General features: G+C 45.8%; 1 protein-coding gene across 1 annotated transcript in view; it reads right to left on the bottom strand.

Moving 5' to 3' along the window:
• The window catches only part of LOC147703029 (uncharacterized), a 62,301-nt gene extending 47,193 nt beyond the window's left edge, over window positions 1–15,108 (bottom strand). Inside the window, exons 1-2 of the mRNA XM_086929468.1 lie at window positions 15,098–15,108; window positions 14,355–14,518 (exon numbers count right to left, since the gene is read on the bottom strand). Of these exons, the coding sequence (XP_086785594.1) occupies window positions 14,355–14,518; window positions 15,098–15,108 (175 nt within the window). The remainder of the gene's footprint in view (window positions 1–14,354; window positions 14,519–15,097) is intronic.
• Between the last annotated feature and the right edge of the window lie 7,614 nt (window positions 15,109–22,722).

Below are 22,722 nucleotides of genomic sequence, written 5' to 3'. Positions count from 1 at the left end.
CCGAGACCTGATATCGTAGATGAGCCTTTGACAGACCCAGACGAAATTTTCTTCGTTGATGGTTCATGCGTAAGAAACGATGTCGGTCAGCTGAGAGCAGCTTATGCAGTATGCACGATTACCAGAGTTATAGAAGCCGCTTGCCTGGAAGGAGTACACTCCGCACAGGTAGCTGAAATTGTGGCTTTGACTCGTGCTTGCTTAGCAGGCGATAGACTTCGAGTCACTATATACACCGATAGTCAGTATGGTTTCGGCGTAGTTCATGATTACGGGCAGTTGTGGTCTCAAAGAGGTTACATGACCTCCTCGGGTTCTCCTATTAGGAATGGAGAATTCGTGAAACTTCTGTTAGAGGCTTTGCAAAAACCTTTGGCCATAGCTGTGGTCAAATGTGTAGCACATACCAAAAATACGGATTTTGTATCACTAGGAAATAAATATGCAGATGAGGTAGCGCGTTACTGCGCAGAGCAGGGATATTCTCACACTGATGCAAAAGTGGGGGGAATCCAGGAAATGACTGAATTGACCATGTTGTTAGACACTGTAGATACGTGGGATGAATTGAGAGCAGTACAGGAAAATGCACCAGATAATGAGAAAAAGGGCTGGGAAACAGCAGGGTGCGAAAAAAGTGAGATGAATTTCTGGGTGTCTGCCGACGGAAGGGCAGTATTACCAAATGAACTCATTAGTCCAATGGCAAGGAAATTGCATGGATCAGCTCACATAGGAAGAGATGCTATGGTGAGAGTATTCAGACAAACGTGGTTTAACCCTAAATTTAGAGTAGCGGCAGAAGCAGTGTGTCAGCGATGTACGATCTGTCAGCAACTAAATGTGGGTAAGAGAACACCAGTTACTTTAAGTCACATAGGAAGGTCTGGGGGGCCTTTCAATAGGATGCAGATTGACTTCATAGAAATGCCTCCATGCAACAGACTCAGATACGTTTTAGTGATTGTTTGCATATTTTCTAGATGGGTTGAGGCTTACCCTACACGTAGGTGCGATACACTTACAGTAGCAAAATTGTTACTTAGAGAGTTGATACCGAGGTTTGGGGTGCCATCCTCTTTGGAATCGGACAGAGGAACTCATTTCAATAGCGAAGTGGTGAAGATGCTGTGTTCAGCTTTAAATATCGATCAGAAGTTACACTGCAGCTATCGACCGGAAGCTTCAGGGATCGTAGAGCAACTTAACAGTACTATCAAGTCCAGACTGGCTAAAGTTTGTTCATCGACATCCCTGAGTTGGCCAGACGCACTTCCAGTAGTTCTCATGAGTATACGTAGCACACCTGATAGAAGAACAGGCCTCTCTCCACATGAAGTGCTAATGGGGAGAGCTATGAGGTTGCCATCGGTTCCGACTGCAGCGCTAGTGAACATCACAGACGATTTGATCTTGGACTACTGCAAGGGACTATCTGATGCCGTAAATTCTGTGTCCCTCCAGGTCCAGGCTGCAGAGGTTCCATCAGTACAAGACTTGTGCCATGACCTGAGTCCAGGAGACTGGGTCCTGGTGAAGAAACATGTCAGGAAGAACTGCTTAGACGTGCGTTGGCGAGGACCGTTTCAAGTCATACTTGTAACGAATACCGCAGTGAAGTGTGGAGGTCTGCCAAACTGGATACATGCCTCACACACCCGAAGAGTGCCAACACCTCCAGAAGACACAGCTACTCTCTCGGATGAGAATCCGGCGGGAAGCGGAGAAGCCATAGAGGGGGAAAGCCAAGCTGTGGAGGTGATCGAAGAAGCTGAAACTGTGTTGGAACAGGGCGACGAAGGTCAGGACACGAGTGGGACCGAAGTTGCCTCAGGAGAAGAAAGTAATTGGGAATCCGACACAGATATCGAGCAAACTGAGAGTGACCAAGAGACAGGTCCTGGAACAAGGAGCGGAAAGACGGAAAGCAAAGAAGCTAGTTGGCCGGAGAGAAGGAAAAGGCCAAGTTCGGAAAGGAAAAAGGAAAGAACTCTTGCCCCGATCGCTGAGGAATCGGACCAGGAGGAAGAAACGACAGATTCAGGAACTGAGAGTCCACGAAGATCAAGAAGGGTACGTGTGCCCTGCAGAAGGTACGCCACCCCAGAGTGGACTTATCTAGCAGATGTATTGGGGACAGAAATCTGGGAGAGTGAAGAGTGTGAAAGTAACCACTCTCGATCCAGTTGTGACAGTGGAGATATGGATGTTGGCGCCTGGGCTCGAGACTGAGGGGTTACTGACTTTCACACTTCCCATACCCCCACGTTTGAGTAAAATTCAAGATTTAGTGCTAAAAAGACTACAATTTCCAACAGTTGGTCAGCAAATGACAGAAGAAGAAGAAAAAGTTATTCGTTTTGAATTATTAATTATTGTTGTGAAAGCTGCAGGTCCGAAAATAATTGTTGATGCATAAAAGACTTTGTACTTATGTTATAAAGAAGAAGATAACCTAGCGCCGAGTGGAAAGAAGAATAAAATTAGGGATTACATTTAGAGGACGGAGAAGGGCTAGGGTTGTCTGCTGCTAAGAAGAGAAAAAGACATTGTGGTGGAAAAAGATACCTGTTGATAAAAAGCACTTTAAAGACTGTGAAAGCAAACAAGCAACCAAAGACTGGGAAGAGAACTTTCGCTAGAGGATGAGGTACGCTGTTTTGATAACATGGAGAACGGCAACCCAAACAGAAAAGCTAGATGTATAGTAGGTACACTTATAGCAATAGTGATATTTCTCATAATCATAGTAGTAACGATATCTTACATGACAGGACATGAGAATGATAAAAGAATAACAAATGTAAAAATTGTAACGACTTTGAAACCTGCTCTTGTGGGAAAGAAGGAGGAGAGCAATGTTATACGTGAGAAGGCGTTACTTACAGATGAAGCTCGTAGATTACACATAGATGAGTCACAGGGAAACTTTAGGTCAAATGCATATGCCAAATTATTGTACGAATATATCGATGCCATGGAGGCCAAAGATTGCTACGTTTGTATGCAATTGCCGGCTTCTGTAGACGAAGGCATTAGATATCACCATCTCCCATTGACTTATGGGATAACATGTAGTTTACTGCTTAGTATATTCTACGGTAGAGAAGGGTTTGAGTACTACTTTTCAAATTATGATTCGGTACTGCCTGAAGTTCCGAATTATAAGCAAATGAATAAGTGGGACTACTACAATAAGGAAGATAGACTAGCTAAATTCTTTCTTCCTTGGGACACATTAGATACATCGTATGCACGTAGAAATAATCTGACTTGCAAAGTATCAGAAGTAGAGAAAAGGTTTATAGCACAAGTAGATGATCGATGCAGACGGCAGAAGATTCTAAAAATGTCAGGACAATGGAAAATAGACTGGACAGAAGAAGAGAAGGCACATAAAAAGAAAGGTAGTAATGGTCCAATAGCATTGGATAGAACGCAGAAAGGAAAGTTATGTTTAACTCGAAGCAAAACGTATTCTGAGAGTGAATTTGTAGGTGAAGTTAGTTGTGAGCACTCTTTTAGACTGGAGTACTACACGAAGGATTTTATGAAAGGGATGCAAGCTATTCCGAATGTGTATTTTGTATGTGGGAGAAATGCCTATGTAAAACTTCCAGATAATTGGTATGGTTCGTGTTACTTGGCAATTGTCTTCCCCAAAATATATCATGCAAAGGATTTGGCGATAATAGAAGGAAAGGCTTCGAGGAGAACGAAAAGGGAAGTAGGAGATGCAGAAGTAGTAGGAGATGTATTTGGAGCGATGTTTCCATTGTTAGGTTTGATTCTTAACGATGTTAAGATTAGAAGGTTAGCGACAGTCGTGGATAGATTGTCTGCCAGCACTGCAAGATCTTTAATGTTAGTAGAGGGTGAAATGCAGTCGATTAGAGCAATGGTTTTACAGAACAGACTTGCTTTAGATGTAATATTAGCAAAAGAAGGCGGAGTTTGTAAAGCTTTGAAAGTTCAGGAATGTTGTACTTATATTCCTGATAAGTCAAAACCACTTGAGAAAGTCATACAGAACATTACACGGATTCATCAAGAAATTGAAGATTTATCAAAGGTAAATGTTTGGGAAAAAGTAGGAAATGGAATGGGAAAGGTTGGAAGTTGGTTTACTAATGTAGGCAAAAGCATATTTTGGTATATTTTGAAGCCTGTATTAATAGTATTAATTTGTATAATTACATTAGTGGGTTTAGTAAAATTGTATAAATGGTATAGGTCGAACCAGTTACAAAGATCGATGAGAGACCAAGAAAGGAGACTAGCTGTTTTACAAGATCAACAGTATAAAAGTCTGAGAACACTTGAATCGATAAAAAGAGGAACTGATGTAACTAGTTCGGTATAAGTGATGTATTCAAATTGCTTTTAGTGATGACTCCTAAAAGTCATCAAAGGGGGGAACTGAGAAAGCGCAATTTGAATATAAAGTATATAGTAACCATATCTAGACGTATATGTTATAAACGTAGGAATAAAACGCATATCGTAATGTAAAGTTGGCGACTATAGCATAAAGGCCAATGAATGTGATAACATGGTATAGGAAATGTAAATGTATTCATACGTTAAAATGCATTAGATTTAGAAGACCCGTATACATGAAGGGTAAATGTATAGAAATGTGTAGAAATGCATAGGAAATATCGAACGTGCACAGTAGAATTCGTGTACGTGTGTAACCTTAAATGTGTAACTTTACATTGGGAGAAGCGGCGAGGAAATATAACGTGGAAAGACGTAAACGTGGAGAAACGTGGATAAATGTATAAGAGAATTCACATAAAGATGTAACCAAGGAAAATGCATAAGTTATGTTCTATACAGTCGTATTCTATGTAGTACATATATTTGATGTAGAATGTATTTAAGTATAACTAGGGCTTTTGCTAAAGTACGAATATATAAATGTATGCCAAAGGTTATACTGTGTAGAAGGTTTTTGTAGGAATGCTGGAAGAGTTTAGGTCATTTGTGTTTATAACCTAACTGGTCAAGAGTTCGAAGGAGCATAGTCACATGAATGTAATTTAGAGAGCTTGTGAAGGTCGTAAATAGCTTGTTGTGGACATGAGAGCCGAGAAGTCTAGCACTTGTTAGATTTAAGGTGACAATGCCGGACGGAGCTTATTGCTCGAACGTGAGGAGAGACACTTTGAATGTAGACTATGTTTTGACAAGACCATTCACAGGACCTAGCAGGGTCAAGTTAAGAGACATAGAGTTAAGGCCTTGTCTAAATTCATATGTTACATGATCTGAAAGAATCGATAAATGTCGACGATGAAATGATGAAGATGACATCCAAAGGAGAAGGGTCAACTTAACGGACGACGCGAGGAGTGGACCAATGGAAGAAGCAGGAAGTTGACATCATCGGGGAAAGTCCGTGGTGGGCGTCAAGGGGCGTTCCACCCACACTGTGATTGTGTATTTTAGGGACAGCACCCCGGGGAGGAGAGCAGAACCATCAGCAGAGCAATTGGGAGATTAGGAACAGCGAGACGAATTGCTCAGAGCAAGGGCGAAGGGTAGATGCCTTGAGCAGATGCGCTGAGACATCATAGCGCAAGGGAGCAGTAGGCCGAGGACCCTTAGAGAGCAGATGGGTAGGCAGATAGGGTACTGCTTCTGAAACTTAAGATTTCCTTTAGAGGCTAAGAGAGTTTGAACTTCTTAGGGAGTCAAACTGCTGACACCTTTTTAGGGAAGGAACTTGCGAAGTAGGGACGTCACATAGCATAGAGTAGGGACAGTTTTAACTTGATTATTGTTTTGTCTTACTGCAGATGACGCAGAAGGAACTACTTCATACCGAAGCTTAAAGCGACTGATATATTAATTGATTTGTATTTTGTATTCTTTTGAGATTTTATCCTGAGTGGATTGTAACGTATTCAAAATAATCTTATATAAACTCTTAAAACTTTATCAGTTGTAAGTGGTTCTTCAGAGTGGCGTCAGTTAATGGGGTTTGTCTAACCAATGCGGGGGTGGTCCTTTCCTCAATGACAGATATCAACGATCCAAAACAGATGAATGGGATTCTTTATTAAATTTATCATAATCATAAATTGATATCAAAATCCCGTTCCCCGCATGTCTTTTGTTTTTGGAGAACTCTTCATCAGAACTAGTCCACACCCCTTTCAGCATGTGATTGGGATCCCCACAGTTCATTACCAGATGTACACATTCCTGGTGATGAAGATAGTGCTTTATAAGCACGTCAGCTTTTTTTAAAAAGATAAGGGAATTGAGGATCTGTAAAAAAGCTGATTTGTGTAGGATTCCACAATTTTAGCTAGTATGAAAATCAGAATTAGAACATGTGCTTGCATTGGAGCGGGGAACCTCACAATTTTAGACACCCAAACATTTACCTCAATCAGAATGCCCACAATTAGCTGGATTGGAGAGGGTGTTAAAGGCAATGGGTGCCCGCAGTCCCACACCTGCCAATGCATCAAATTGTCAGAAATACAGTCACTTAAGTAATTGGGCCCACTGAATACCTAAGTTCTAGATAAGTGAAATATTTAAAGGGTTTTATTCAAAACTTTAAAAATAAAGTTATACTGAGTCAATGATATAAAGGGTCTCAGTGAATAGACTCAATAGAGCAATACAGAGAAGGGCAAAATCAGAAATCAGTCTATGTCCCAAGAGGGCAGAAACATCAAGAGAGTAACAGACAGCATTCCTAGTAGAACCGGAAAGTCTTCTGGCTCATCCCAAAAATCGAAGGTTTTTATATATTATTTTTGCATATGAAATCAACAGAAATGCAGAATTATTATGGTGTGAGCAAATTTATCATTTCATCAGCAAATAGAGCACAGTATAGGTAAACAACATGTTGTCATAGCACATCAGCAATATCCCATTACATGAATAATTATTCGCCCCCTCGATGCTAATGTCATCCGAATATGCTAGATCAAACTCGATACATAAACAATTTGAATAGGGCACTGTGATCTAGCGGAACGACCTGGAAGAAATAGTTGCGGCGAGCCAGCATGAACAATAACAATGAAAATAAACAACAACTTACTTGACTAAGTGCCGCAGAAGTGACAGGCAATGAAATGTGCAGGTGGAAACATGAGTTACAAGGCTGGCATCCATGTTGGAAAACATGGTGATTAGGACCAAATTGAGGTCAGAAAAACACACTTCTACATTCCATAGAGAATTTGTTTTAAAAACAACAGTACTAAATCAATGAGTACACTTGTAATCAAGTGTGAAAATACACTCTGCACATTTTTAATGATGCACAAAAATATAAATATACAAAAATCCTTAAGAGTTGCAAGTGCCAAAGCTGATGCCATAAGTTGGCCTGTGGAAAATTTAAATATTCTAGCTCTTTTTGCAAAATTCTTAACTGTTGCTACACAAGAACTTCCCAGATTTTTGTCTTATTCAATTTTGCATCATTTATTGCCCGCATGAGACCTGCTTGCCCTGTAAATGGCTTGCTGAGAAGTATTTTTTCCATGACCTGTTTTCTGCTGGTATTTGAGTGAAAATGCTATGTCTCACTCCCAACCTGGTCCCAGAGTGTATAAAATTCTTGTTCAAACTGGGCAGAGACCCCAGGAAGGGCATGGAGAGGTCTCTAAAAGCATGACAAGACTGCATGCTTGATATACTAGGTCCCCTGTGCGGAATTATCGACCAAACCGAAGAAAGACACATTAACAACACCCCCCTAAACCTCAAGTTACTAAGAGGATGGAGCCAAAGAACACTGATGCTTCTGGGTAATGCGAATGCTGCAACGAATGCGGAAAGGAGAACGGTTGTCCTAACTAAAATAAATCCCAAACTTAGTGACTTGGCAGATAAAGAAACCTTGGCTAACCCCACGGGCCTTCTCTTTGAGGAGGACATGATTAAAAGTCTGGGGAAATACATTGTAACTTTTACTGAGCTAGACAAGGCTCAAAGTAATATGCGCAGAGTGTTCAACCCTAGTGTTTTTGCCAGGGCCGGCAGAATGGGTTGCACTGCCTGTCGTTCTTACCAAAGACCCTTCTTTAGACAGCAAGGATTTGGAAAGATTTGGGGGCCTCTAGAGGTAGACCTCTTCGCAAGCAGATTGACCTTCCAGCTTCAGAATTACGTCAGTGGATGCCGGACCTGGGTGCCCTGGCGGTCAATGCCTTTCTCCAACCATGGATTCTGATTTAGGGATACACCTTTCTCCCCTTGCCGATGATCCAATGAGTATTCCAGAAATTGAGACAAGAACAATGTTCTATACTTCTAGTAATACCCTTCCCGCTGTCCCAACCATGGTACCCAACAGCTTTGGAATTAGCCTGCAAAATACCCTTTCTTCTCCCAGCCTCTCAAGGCCTCCTAAAAGACATAGACAGAGGGAACGTCCTGTAGTCCAGATGGGGACTTTGAACCTTCTTGCCTGGAAAGTGTCAGGAAATCTCACGAAATCACTAACCCTTCGAGACAGGCTTCAATACTCCTCCAAGAGTCTTGGGCCCCTGGAACACACTGTAGGTACAATGGCATCTGGAGAAACTGGGTATGTTGGTGCCTGGAAAGGAACCTGGATTCCGTGGAGGCTCCCATCGTACATGTAGCAAACTTCCTAGTTGAACGGTTTGAGAGGGGGGGCTTGCCCACAGATCAATTAATTGCTACAGCTCAGCTATTTCAGCTGTTCACTCGCTAATAAATGGTTAAACTCTAGATAAAAACACCATAATATGCAGAATTCTGAAAAGCATTAGACTTAAGAGCCCACTCAAGCCTAAATAAGAGACACTCTGGGACGTCAAGTTATTACTAGATCTTTTCTCTAGCTGGCCTGAGAACAGGTACCTCGATAAGAAAAAACTCTCCATTAAGCTAGTGTCCCTCCTAGGCCTAATATCTTGCTATAGAGTATGAGACGTAGGAGCACTGGAAATAACTAATAGAACGTACAACGCTTTTGGGGTCAGGTTTGAAAATATTAAAAGGACTAAGACTATGTCAGATACGATCTCCTACCCAAGATTTGATGCACGCAAAAAGCTATTTGTGGTAGATTGCATAAAAAGAATATGATGCAAGAAGGAGTGAACACCACACCGCTGCTGTCAACCAATAACTTATTTCCTTTGTTAAACCCTTCAAACTAAATACTTCAGCTTCTATTGGAAGATGGATTAAATTGGCAATGCAATTAGCTGGTGTAGAGCTTAAAAGATTTCAAGCGCACTCAATTAGGGGCACTATGGCTAGCGAATCCTTTTCGAAAGGGGGTAAGCTAGATTACATCCTTAAAGCTGTTGATTGGTCTAATTCCAGCATCTTTGCTGAACATTATTGTAAGCCTATCGAACACATGACTGACATAGTGTTACCTGACTACCAACATGCATAATGGTAGCCTCCGGTCTTGAAGTGAAATTGCGATTCTCCTAATATTATGACCAGAGAATCTGGATTTCATTAAAGACACGGAGGCTAACATTATCCCAACCCTTCCCCCGGAAGTGGATAATGAGATGCTATATATTAATTGGTATTTGTTTAACAAGTTTCATTCAAGTTTGCCTACATTTTCTTTGTGTAAATTGTTTATTAGCCAGTATAAAAATATATATAAAAAAATATAATATTAAAAAGATGAAAAGAATGAAAGGGAATACCTAGTTTATTATAGGAACTATAGGAATATTTGATGCCAAGAATTTATGACAATAAATAAATGTATTGTAACGTAACGCATCCTCTTTCATTTGACAATTCGTGCTTTCTAGGGTGCACAAGTGTAGAACACTAACGCGGTCTCTTTTTCAGATAATTCTGCATAGATGGCTCTCCTATAAGGATGCACCCATGAGAATTCTGCTTCTGGAGACTTAAGTCTGGCTACTTTCCTCCCAAGCACCTCAACTGCGTCCTCCTATAGTTCCTAGTTGTTCTTGTTTGGAGCCTATAAGTTACAAAGGAGTAAAAGAAAAGTTTAAGTGTTTGGTTACAGAAAATACTTACTTCCTCGCATTTAAAAGAGGTAGATGAGGGGGCGTGGCCAAGATGGCGTCGGAGTAAGACGTGCTTTCGAGTCGCTCCGGCGCCCGACCTGCTAAGCATTGTACAGCATCGCCTTCAGGGCGCCAATCGGCTCTGACACGGTCGCAGAGGCCAGCGGCATCGAGCGGAGTGGTCCGGTGTCCCCGACGAGTCCCGGAGTGGCCGTACAATGCCACCAGGTGCACTTCATCATCGGGCCTGTTGAGCACCGGCCTTGCGTGGGAGAGACACCGCCTTGGAGTGCAGTGACTCGGCGCCGGCTGGGCGTGGCTCGCAGAGTGGCGGACATCCTCTGCCTCCCCTCGCCATCGAGGTCCCTCCTCTACGCCGGGACACTGGTTTGATGGTGAGCTCCTTGTTGTGAAGGGCTGAGAGGCTCGGCAGAAGGCCGACCACGTGGAGGGTGAGCCTCGAATCTCTGGCGGGGCCGTGCGATCTGATCGCGGCTACTCCTGAACAACACGTCGGCGCCCTCGACGATCTCTGCTGGATCGGAGGGTCCTCCCCGTCCCTGTGAGTACTGTACCGCCTGGGGTGGCCTCGTGCTCTGCACCGCCTGCGACGCGGGGTTGTTGGCCCTGCACGGAGCGCCCGGGCCAGAACATTGGTTGATTTCAGAGGCCTGCTCTGCTCTGCGGACTGCTTGCCCGGCCCACATTGTCCGGTGATAGTGGACTACGTTGTGCATTGGCGATATCGAGTGGTTGTGTTTGTGGCCCGGCTTGTGGGACGGGGACTCCGGACCTGCTGCCGTCCTCCTGGATCCTTGGCGGGAAGCTCCCACGCCATCTTACTCGGGCGGCTGCTGCTCGTGACGCAGGTGCTTCTGAGCGGCCTACATCTTCGGCAGCCTTGATTCCACAGCTCCGCAGCGATGTCGAACTTGCCGCGCAAGGGGAGGACGGTGAAAGACGAGCTTCTAAAGCATCGCAACCGCCATCTTCTCCCGGAGCCAGTGGTTCGACTAGACAGACGGACGAGGAGGCGCCCGCCACCAAGGCGTTCATGTCGGAACTCTTTGCCTCAATCAAGGAGGATATCTCCGAGCTTCGTGCTCAGCTAGCGTCGGACCTGCGGGAGGTCCGGAGAGATGTGGACGGCATTGGTGAGCGGGTGGCCACCTTAGAAGATCATGACTTAAGTATGGGGAATGCAACAAGATGTTCTTCGCCTTACCGACCAGAACCTGAACCTGCAAGCATGCGCCGAGGACCTGGAGAACCGCTCCAGGAGAAACAACATCCGTATCAGAGCGGTCCCTTGGGACGGGGAGGCTGGAGACTTGAGAGAATATGTGCAGGCCCTCTTCCTACAAGTGTTGGATGAGGAGGAAGTTCAGGAGATCAAGTTGGATAGGGTGCACAGAGTTGGCCTGCCTAGGCGAGGTGGCCCCCCCCCGGACATCCTCGCGTGTGTCCATGACTTCCAAACGAAAGAACGTATCCTCCGGAAGGCTAGGGCCATCACCACCCTGCAATTTCGTGACCATCGGCCGCAGCTGTTCCAGGACCTGGCGGCGTCCATGCTTCAAAAAAGGAGAGAATTCCGGCCAGTGACTGCTTTTCTGAGAGAGCGTGGCATCTCCTACTCCTGGGGTCACCCCTTCCGGATTATATTTCGATGGTAGAACAGACTGGCACAGATTCGCTCCCTGAAGGCCGCGAGGGAGCTGTTAGGGCTGGAGGAGGACCCTTCATCGCAAACGGCACAGTCCTCACCATCGCGGCGACGGCGTCGCTCTTCATCATGGCACCGGGTTGGCTCTTCCCCGGACCGATTGCGTCCGGACCACTCTGTCAGCTTGCAGGAGAGGGGGTCAGCGGTGGCGTCGGTGGCCTCGGCCACGCTTGCAGACACTCAGCAGAGCTCTGGAGCGGCATGATCCCTGACTTCTTCGGTGGTCGGGCGCCGGAGGGTCTCTGTCCCTACGGCCCTGGGGTACTATGGTACTTTTGGAGAAGACACCCCGGGCCTTGGCCCTGGGGGCCCCCGAACCGGTGCCCCCACCCCGATTCCAGTCTGATGTGGACCTTGTGACCTGTGGCCCATTGGAACTGCTGAATGTTCGGTTCAGGTTAAGGGCCTTGTGCTCTGTTTTTTTGGTTTTCGGGTTGTTGCAGGGGGGTGGGACAGTTGGTGCTCTGAGTGTGGGTACGGTGGCAGGGAGGTTGGGGTTGGGGGTAAAGGGTGGTGTAGTGGCGACCGTGTGTGATGGATGCATGTTGTTGGTGGCTTCAATGCTATTTGCCTTTGCGTTTTTTCCTTCGCCCTGTGATGGTGCTTCTTCGGCTCTTGCGCTCTGTGGAAGAGGGGCCGTCTTGGGAGGCTGGGGGAGAGTGCGTGTGGTCCCCCCTGTGCGGTTGTGGCTGGGGTCTCTTCCTTGGTTCCCTGTGAGTAGCTGTCCCCGATGGGATTGGGATCCGGTGTGTGCCGGGGGTCTAGGTGTGGAGCGTGGATGTCTGGACGTATACATAGCATGGAGTTTTAGTTCCCCATTATGCCTGTTAGCATAGGCACCTGGAACGTGAAGGGCCTTAATTCCCCACAGAAGAGGCAGAAACTTTGGAAGTACATTTCGGACCATCACCTAGATGTGATTGCTCTCCAGGAAACCCACCTGGCTAGGAGGGACGAAATGAGGCTTCGCCATAGGCAGTTCCCCCTTATCTACAGGGCGTCCGCGCCCACGAAGCATAGAGGGGTGGCCCTCCTCTTCCGGGCTTCCCTCCACTTTCAGCCCCTGGGGGTGAGTGTTGATAAGGAGGGTCGCTGGCTGATGGTGAAGGGGACGTTGTATGGTCGCCTGTGTACTTTTGTCGTGGTGTATGCTCCGAATACAGGTCAGAATGGCTTTCTGCAGTGCTTGTTAGATAAGATGGGGGACTTTGTGGACGGGCACCTAATCATGCTGGGAGACTTCAACATGGTGTGGGACAGGGACTTGGATAGTTCTGGGGCGCGCAGGGCAGACACTGGCGTCTTCTCGGAGGAAACACAGCGTCAGGTGGGTGAAATTAGGCGTGGGCGGAAAATCCGTTCCGCTCGCGGATTTTGCGGATTTTCGGGAAATCCGCAATCCGCGAGATTTGCGAATTTCCCGCAAAATCCGCAAATCCGCGAGCAGCGGATTTTGCTCGCACTGCTCGCACTGTTCGCGTGAGTTCGCGCCCCGCGAATAAGTGCAAAATTGCAGAAATACGATTTTAGCAAAACTGAAAGTAACTACTTACCAGGTTCAAAAGTTCAGGCTCATCATTAGTAGCCATTTCCTGGAGTGCTTCCTGAGGGGCCCCTCCAGAGTTCAGTTGCCAGTTGAAACTAGTATGTGACCCTGCTCTGAACCTCAGAATAGTTACACATATGCCACAAAGGTCCTGAATTACAGCTAAGGGAGACAAGCAGGAGCCAGGCTGGAAGTTAAAATCCATTAATCAGCCCCTAATTCATTATTGTCAGTTGGGGCAGGGCAGGTGTTGTAACTAATTTTGCAACAATGAAAGCACTTAGCAAGTGCAAAAGATCACTAATCAGGGCGCACTAAGGAAGCAGGTGCCAGCTAAAAAAATATTCTGTGACACATGAATCAGCCCCAAATTAATTCAGGTCACTTGAGGCAGGGAAGGTGTGCTTTGCTTTGCCGAAAATAATGTACACTGGACAACCAGAGGGTGTGGTGATGAAACAGAGGGTGGCATGGGTGGGCCAGAGGGTGGCATGAGTAGTCAGAGAGTGGCAGTGGTGACAGAGAGTGGCAGTGATGAAGAAGAGTGTCCCAAACAGGCTGGACACGTAGAAACAACAAGTTCGCGAAACTTGCGACCCGACAGGTAAGTTCGCAATTTGCGAAAGTGTACAAAACCCTCGCGAACTGGCAGAAACACGGGCGAACACAAAAAAAAAAAAAATCCGCAAATTCGCGGGAATTCGCGGATTTTGCGGATTGCGAATCCGCAAATCCGCAAAATTCGCGAACGCGAGATCCGCAAAATTCGCTCATGCTTAGGTGAAATGGGGCTGGTAGACAGCTGGCGCTTTGTCCACGCACAGGCCAGGGACTATACTTTCTTCTCTCACGTCCATCGCTCATACTCCCGCATAGACTATATTTTGGTTAGCCAGGCTCTCAGGGGGGACATACGACTGACTGATATCTTTCCGCTCTCACTGTCGGATCATAGCTTGGTGGTCCTGGGACTGCATTGGGCCGCGGAGGGAGACGGTTGGCGGAAATGGTACTTCCCGGCGGCTCTAGTGAGGGATGAGGTGTCCTGTAAGGCATTGCGGAAGGCTATTGGTGATTTTTTTATCCTCAATCCTCCTTCTGACACGTCGGTGTATAACACGTGGGACGCGTGCAAGGCCTCCCTGCGGGGCACGTGCCTCGCTCTCAACGCGGCCCTTAATAAACTGCGGCGGGAAGAGAGGGAAGCTCTGGAGACGGAGCTTGCCACTTTAGAACAGGCCCACAAGGCGAATCCCTCCAGGGTGACCCTGCGCCCCCTGACGGCGGTGCGAGGGAAACTGAAGGCCCATTATAACAACAGGGCGGAATTCACTCTTCTGCGCCTTCGGCGTACCTCCTACTCTCAAGGCAATAAGGTTGGGCGCCACCTTGCTCGGCAGCTTCGTGACACACGCGAGAGGGATTATATAGGGGGCGTGCGTGACCACGCGGGCTCTGTTCAGCATAAAGACGCGGACAAGGCGGCCATATTTGGTCGCTTCTATGAAGCGCTCTACTCGAGCGACGCTCTCGACCCGGAAGCTCTATCCAAGTTTCTGGAAGGTCTGCCTATCCCGAGAGTTTCCGGAGAATGGAAGAGGAGGTTTTGGATGCCATCAAGGCCTTGAAGCTGCATAAGGCCCCTGGACCTGACGGCTATACGGCCCTATTCTATAAGACGTTCGCGCCCGACATCTGCGACTACTTGGTCTCCCTCTTCAACGCGATGGCAACTGATGGTAGAACCACGGACTCTATGGCCGAAGCGTTGATTACTATTATCCCCAAACCAGGTAAGGACCTTACCTCCTGTGCATCTTACCGTCCGATAGCGCTCCTTAACCTGGACGCTAAACTGTACTCCTCCATCCTGGCGGGCAGGCTGCAAGACCTGATGCCTGCTCTGATCCATCCTGATCAGTCTGGCTTCATTAAGGGTAGGCAGACTCATGATAATCTGCGGCGCGTCGTCCATTTAATTGAAAAAGCGGAACGGTTCCGCATACCAGCAGTTTTGGTAGGGCTTGACGCGGAGAAGGCCTTTGACCGCGTTGATTGGGGGTTCCTGCACCGGACGCTGGTGGCCTTCGGGTTCTCGCCCCATTTTATAAGGATGATTGAGGCCAACTACAATAGCCCTACCTCCCGAGTGTTGGTTAACGGCCATAGGTCCGGGAGTTTTCGTCATTCCCGTGGGACGCGCCAGGGCGGTCCCCTCTCGCCCCTTCTTTTTGCCCCTAGCATAGAACCATTGGCGCTGGCGATACAGGAGAATGAGCGGATTCTAGGGCTCCCCTTTACGGGCGAGCAGCATAAGGTCTCGCTCTTTGCCGATGACGTCCTGTTGTCCCTTCGAGACCCGGCGCTGTCACTACCCCATGTCCACACGGTGCTCTCTGAATATGAAGCAGTGGCGGGGTTTAAGGTTAACTTTGACAAGTCCTACATATTAAACTTGACCTTGCCCCCGGGGGAGGTGCAACAGATCCGGCTGCTTACTCCGCTCTCGTGGACGTCATCATCCTTGCTCTACCTGGGCGTGCGGCTGACCTCTACCATAGGTGCCTTGTTCCAGGCTAACTTTCCCCCGATGTTGGTATCGATTCGGGCGGAACTGGACCGATGGAAGCCCACATTTATCTCATGGCTGGGTAGGGTTCATGCACTCAAAATGGTTCTTCTGCCCAAGCTCCTTTACCTTTTTCAGGCCTTGCCTATCCCGATAGGGCTGGACTACTTTCGTCGGCTGAAGACCGTGATGCTGAAGTATGTCTGGCAAGGCGGCCGGGCGCGGCTTCCGTTTACGGTTCTCCGACGCCCGCGGTTGGAGGGAGGAGTGGGCTTTCCGGACATGCATTTGTATTACAAGGCTGCCCAATTGAGAGTCCTCGTGGAGTGGTCCCAACAGCTCTCGGAGAAGCACTGGCTCCACATGGATCGGAGTGTTGCGGGTCGTTCCATCTGGGACCTGGCCTGGAAGCCTAAGGTGGACCGGCCCAGAAACGCGTACATTAGCACTCCCACCAGCACGGTGTTAAAGGTCTGGGACACGGTGAGTAGCGATGACCGGTGGACCACATTCCCCTCCCCGTTCACCCCGATCCATTTCAATCCGGCCTTTCCCCCGGCGTTGACGGAGGGTCCCTTTGAGACTTGGAGGGAGGGTGGCTGTAGAGCCCTCACCCACCTGTTCCATGGCACCGAACCCCTCACTTTCCACAACTGTATGAGGGATTATGGTGTTCTGCCGACGGAGCGCTTTAGACATCTTCAGCTCTTGCACTGGGCGACGTCGCCTGGTGTGGTGGATGCCGCTACCAGACCCTTGACGAAATTCGAAACTTTCCTCCTTCGCACATCCACCATGAAAGGGGCGATCTCTTTTCTATATGGGCTGCTGTTAGACTCTACTATGTCTCCACGGCCTCGATATCAGGATCACTGGGAGACCACACTGGGGAGGGACATTTCCGACAGCGAGTGGAGGAGCTTATGGTGGGACGTGACGACACATAACCACTCTACCGACCTCAGGGAGGCCCACATGAAGCTCCTCTTCGACTGGTATTTATACCCATCTAAACTACACCGCATATTTCCAACGGCCTCAGATAGGTGTTGGCGGGGCTGCGGGATGTTGGGGGACTTCAGCCATATATGGTGGGACTGTCCCACCATCCGGCCGTTCTGGGCCGAGGTTCTCTCCCACATTAAAGATATACTGGGTTACCCACTCCCCAACTCCATGGCCTTTGTTTTACTGGGCCTTGGGGACCCATTGCTTGAACACCAGACTAGGGCGGATAAGCGCATTATGTGGTTATGTTTGGGAGCAGCTAAGTTGACTTTGGCAGCCGCTTGGAAAAGCCCGTCTGCCCCCGCCGTCTCTTTGTGGCACGCTCGGCTGTGGCGTTTGTTGAGTTTGGAACGACTCTCAGACATCTTCCTGGAGAATTTTAAAAACTTTATGTTTAATTGGGGCCCCTTGGTGAGGTTTTTGTCCCGAGGCCTGCCTTCGGCAGTTTGCCCGTCAGCGCTGCGGGCACTTCATCTTTTCCAAATTTGATTACAGATGTGACTGTTGTGGATTGTGTGAATGTTGGTCGCCACCACTGGGTAGGAGATGGGAGGTGGGGAGGGTAGGAGGGTAGGGGGGGTAGTTGGGGAAGTTGTTTCTTTTTTTTTCTCTCTCCTGTTGCGACTTGCTGTGCCCTCGGAATGGACACTATGACTCAGATGGGGCTTGGGTTGCTCTTCCCGGCTGGGGACAATGCATCAACTGTTGGAATTTCCAGGCACAATTTGGACACTGTGGCGGACGGGCCTTCTTGTCCGCACTTCTGCTGCTCTACCTGGCTACCGCCCTCTTTGATGCGGACTTTGATGCCCCATTGCCCCTCCCTTTGCGATCATGTTTTTTGGCACCCCCTGTGTGGGGTTCTGTGGCGGAATGTCGCCTGTTCTTCCTTCCTTTCTCTTTTCTTGATCCCTTTGCTCTGTTCCCCTCCCCTTTTCTATTTCCACCTTGCATACTACAAATAAAACTTTTAGAAAAAAAAGAAAAAAAGTAGATGAATCTAAGTGAATGACTACTGTACAACATGAAGATTCTATTCTAGATCCTTTACTTTATGATGTATTGCTTTTAAATGGCTGCCTGAAGTGGCATTAAAAGAAATAAGCATATTAGCCTCAGTGTCTAAATGAAATCCAGATTCTCTGGTCATAATATTAAGAGAATCACAATTCCTAATTAAGGCAAAATGCATAAAAATATATTTGGCTTAGAAAATTAACCTGAAGTGGCCCTGTACATTTGGGGTGGACGAACACTAGGTTGGACGTGGTTGACCCTTGCCTGTAATACCTCTAAAAGCCGTACTCTCCATGCCACTGGAGTCAAGCTATCCTGGCTAATGAGGGCAGAAAGCCTGAAACCGGTCCCAGGATGCTTGTTTCCAGTCCAGGGAGGACCTGGTTTGGCAGTCGGGGCTGGACTGTTCCATTGGGTGCAGGGTCAAGACTGATTTGCATATGGCTGGGGTTCAAACTGGAAAGGCATGGTGAGCAACAAAAGATTGATTTAATCCCAGATCTCAGTACTGGGGTGAATGTATGACATTGTTCTGCATTCTGTCCGTCAAATTTTCTTTTTGTATTTGTTATCCTGAGTGGGACCTGTATGCCCAGACGTGGGTCCCGTGCTCTCCATGCAACTGGAGTCAAGCTACCTGGCTGATGAGGGTTGAAAGTCCGAAACCGGTCCTAGGAGGCTTGTTTCCATTCCAGGGAGGACCTGGCCTGGCAGTTCGAGCTGGACTGTTCCCATTGGGCGCAGGGGCAAGACTCATTTGCATATGGCTGGGTCAAAACTGGAACGACATGGTGAGCAAAAAAACAATGGATTTAGGCCCAGATCCCTGTACTGAGGTGAATGCACGACATTGTTCTGCATTCTCTCCATCAGTTGTTCTTTTTGCATTTGTCACCCAGAGTGGGACAGGTGTGCCAAGACGTGGGTCCTGTGCTCTCCATGCCACTGGAGTTAGTCTATCCTGGCTGATGAGGGTTGAAAGTCCGAAACCGGTCCTAGGATGCTTGTTTCCTTTCCAGGGAGGACCTGGCCTGGCAGTTCGAGCTGGACTGTTCCCATTGGGTGCAGGGGCAAGACTCATTTGCATATGGCTGGGTCCAAACTGGAACGACATGGTGAGCAAAAAAACAATGGATTTAGGCCCAGATCCCTGTACTGAGGAGAATGCACGACATTGTTCTGCATTCTCTCCATCAGTTGTTCTTTTTGCATTTGTCACCCCGAGTGGGACGGGTATGCCAAGACGTGTGCCCATGCTCTCCATGCCACTCGAGTCAAGCTATCCTGGCTGATGAGGGCTAAAAGCCTGAAACTGGTCCTCGGATGCTTGTTTCCAGTCCAGGGAGGACCTGGCCTGGCAGTTCGGGCTGGAGTGTTCCCATTGGGCGCAGGGTCAAGACTAATTTGCATATGGCTGGGTCCAAACTGGAATGGCATGGTGAGCAAAAAAACAATGGATTTAGGCCCAGATCTCTGTACTGGGGTGAATGTTTGACATTTTTCTGCATTCCTTCCATCAACTGTTCTTTTTGCTTATTAAAGAATACGTTTATTATAAACAATGTAATACAAACTAAAGATATTTAAGGAGTAGTGCAGTGGATTAACAGAAGGCAATTAAGTAATATGAAGGTGGAGGGAAGGAAAGAAGAGGAGAGGGAGTAAGTACATAAGTCATATACACAAGTGTCTGGTATAAGCAGGGAATAAATAATTAAATATTAGATAAGCAGAACATAATAGATATTTATATAGTCCAAAGCAGGAAGTCAGGGAGGTTGGAGAACTTCCTGAGCACTGAGTAAAGGTGCAAATGACAATTTTTCAGACATGTCCAGCAACTGTGAGATGGGTGTCCAAAGTTCTTTTTACTTTCAAACAAAAGGTATAGAGTGCATATAAGCAGCGTGTAATCAATGATTATGGCATACTGCATACCACCAAGCTTAGGTGATAGAATCTGTCCAATTTCGAATTATTTGCTGAGAGGCAATTGCTAATAACAAGTCTAATATTTTCATGTCAAGCAAAGCATTTGCCCATGCATTAGATTCACTGTCTAAAATCACATTAATAATTGAATAAAATATGTTGGAATGGATTATAGAGTTAATTTGGTCCCAAACTTGTGTCCAAAAAGTGGAAATGGTAGGGCATAAGAATAGCAAGTGTTTCAAATCAGCATGTTGAGAAGAACAAGCCCAAAAAGTGTCTGGGGTGTCCAGGTTCCTCATATGCAGGAAAGGGATTGTCAGAAAAAGTCTATTGTATATGAAAAAAAGAGATTGTGTTGTGTTTGCTGCTTGGGAGGATTCCCTCATTTTGATCCATATGTGTTTCCAAGTTTGTGTGGGAAAAGTAGTGGAAAAATCTGCTTCCCATGTAATTCAGTGTTAGATTTAGATCTGTTACTAGAGATCCATTGCAAGTTTTAGTAAATAGTATGAGTCTTTGTATTTGTGTGTAAAAGATTAAGAAGATTATTTGAGGGTTTTGGAAAAGGTGAAGAAATTGATTTAAAGTGTTTTTAAGCTTGAGAAACGATGTTCTGTAAGGTTATAAATTTGGTTCGAAATACGGATGGAAGACAAAAAAGTGTCTGAACTTGTGAGAATGATATAAGGGAGTCCTGATTGAACAATTGATTTACCTACAGTAGTCCTCTGGTTCTCCTAATTTGCCAATAACAGGTATATTTTTCAATTGTATAGAATGATTGTGCCAAATGGTAGAGTTCATAAAAGAGCATACATCAGTGGGATGATAAGAACTGATGGAAGCTAATAATTTACAGGTATTCCTGAAGATTGGAGTAGAACATTTTTTAGGCTTTCACGTGAAAGTTAAATATAAGTGAAATCAAAAAGACAATAGAAGGCATAATCCATTTCACAGATTGTTTTAATAAAAATGCTTTTGTATTTGAGGAAATCAGGAAAATCCTTCCCCCGTCAACCTTGGGACGCTTTAGTTCAAGTAAAGACATGTGTGGCTTCTTATAATTCCAAAGGAAGGAAGATAAGATTGAATGCATTTCTTTGTATGCTTTAAGGGGAATATTCAAAGGAATGTTAGATAAATTCAAAAAAATAATAGGGACCAACATCATCTTAATGGTGTCTAATTTAACCCAGCAGGATAAGTGAAGGGGATGCCATCTGGTCTGTTAATCAAGTGATTTCTGAACACAAGTGTAAAAAATTAATGGAAATAGAGGTTACAAGGCATTGGGTCATTGGCCCAGATATTTAAATTGCTTAGATTGCCATGTAAAACTGGAGGAGGAGAAGTCATGTTTAAAAGAGAATTTCATACTTATCATAATTCAATTTATATCCAGAAACTAAGCGTAAGATGTAACTTCTGACAAGAAAGCTGAAAGTGAAGAATGAGGTTTTAAAACAAATAACAGTATATCATCAACATATACGGCTAATTTGATGTGATGGGCATTATGTGTGAAACCATGTTTGTTTGTGTTTTGTCTGACCTTAGACAAGAATGGTTCGAGAGCCAAATTGAAAAGAAACAGGGAGAGAGGACAGCCTTGTCGAACACCCTTATCAAGGGTGAAATATGAAGAGGTCAACCCATCAGCACAAATGGGGGCCTAAGGATGAGTCTATAAAAGAGAAATTAAAATAATTGTTTTAGGACCAAAGCCAAACCAAGTGAGAGTACGGAAAATGAATTTCCAATTCATGTGATCAATCGCCTTCTCGGCATCAAGGGCGATGGCGGCCATAAATTCGGACTTTTCAGCAGATTTGGAGCTGATATCTAACAGCAAACTAGTATTATCTGACAAGTATTGAAGAAACTTGATTGCTCTTTTCCCAGAAGTTCAGGAAGAAAAGGCTACTAATCTAGAGGCTAATGCTTTTGAAAACGTCTTAAAAACTAAATTGACCAGGGAGACAGGTCCATAATTTGTACAATAATGTAGGTCTTTCCCATCTTTCTGGATAAGGCAAATGACTGCCTCAAAAAAGTACCAGCTGAGCCAGAAGAGCTAGTTAAGGAGTGAATAAGGGTACATAATTTTGGAAGAAGTAGTTTGGAAAAGTGGATGTAAAATTCAGCGGTAAAATCATCTGATCCAGGAGCTGTGTCTTTTTTGAGGGAAAGTAGAGCAAGATGAAGATCTAAATGCGTAATGTCTGCTTTTAGGGATGAGAAGACAGTTTGGAGATAATTTGAGTTTTGGACAGAAGATAGGTATTGTAAAATATCCAAATCTGAGGGCTCTTGTTCAGGTGAATATAGGTTAGTGTAAAAGTTCTTAAATTGTGTTAGAATGTGTGAATCTTTATAGTAACTTTAAACTATAGGGGTTACGTCCGTCTCGGGGGTCCGGTAGGACGTGCAATATTTTTTCAAAAAGAATTACCTGGCCACCAGTTTTGGAACTGCTAGTTACTCATGCAGATTCGGAAATACAAAGCATCACCTCATTGCATTTTACTTTCACAGTTGTATTAATTCAACTTAATTTCAAACATCCTTTAATTTTTTTAAAGCATGAAAAGAATACACATTTAATTCATTTATACATTCCTCATGAATAAATGTTAATAAACACATAAAAAACTGGACAATTCAAAAACTTAAACATAACGACAATAAATTCAAATCTAATGATTAATTTAAACAATTACACCAGTCGGTGATTCAAACAATGCCTCTATTGTTCAGTTCGTTAAGCGCTTCAAACATATATACTGCGGGAACAACTTTCTCTGGAAGTGATTTGCTCTCGGGGTATATTTCATGTAGTGGCACCCTCTCTAGAGCTTCAATTAATGTGGATCCCTCACAGGCACGTTCATATTTTGCC

This window comes from Lissotriton vulgaris, chromosome 7 (assembly GCF_964263255.1).
Source record: "Lissotriton vulgaris chromosome 7, aLisVul1.2, whole genome shotgun sequence".
In the NCBI taxonomy this organism is placed as follows: domain Eukaryota; kingdom Metazoa; phylum Chordata; class Amphibia; order Caudata; family Salamandridae; genus Lissotriton; species Lissotriton vulgaris.
Note: the sequence above shows the minus strand (reverse complement) of the source record. Positions and strands in the feature narration are given on the sequence as shown.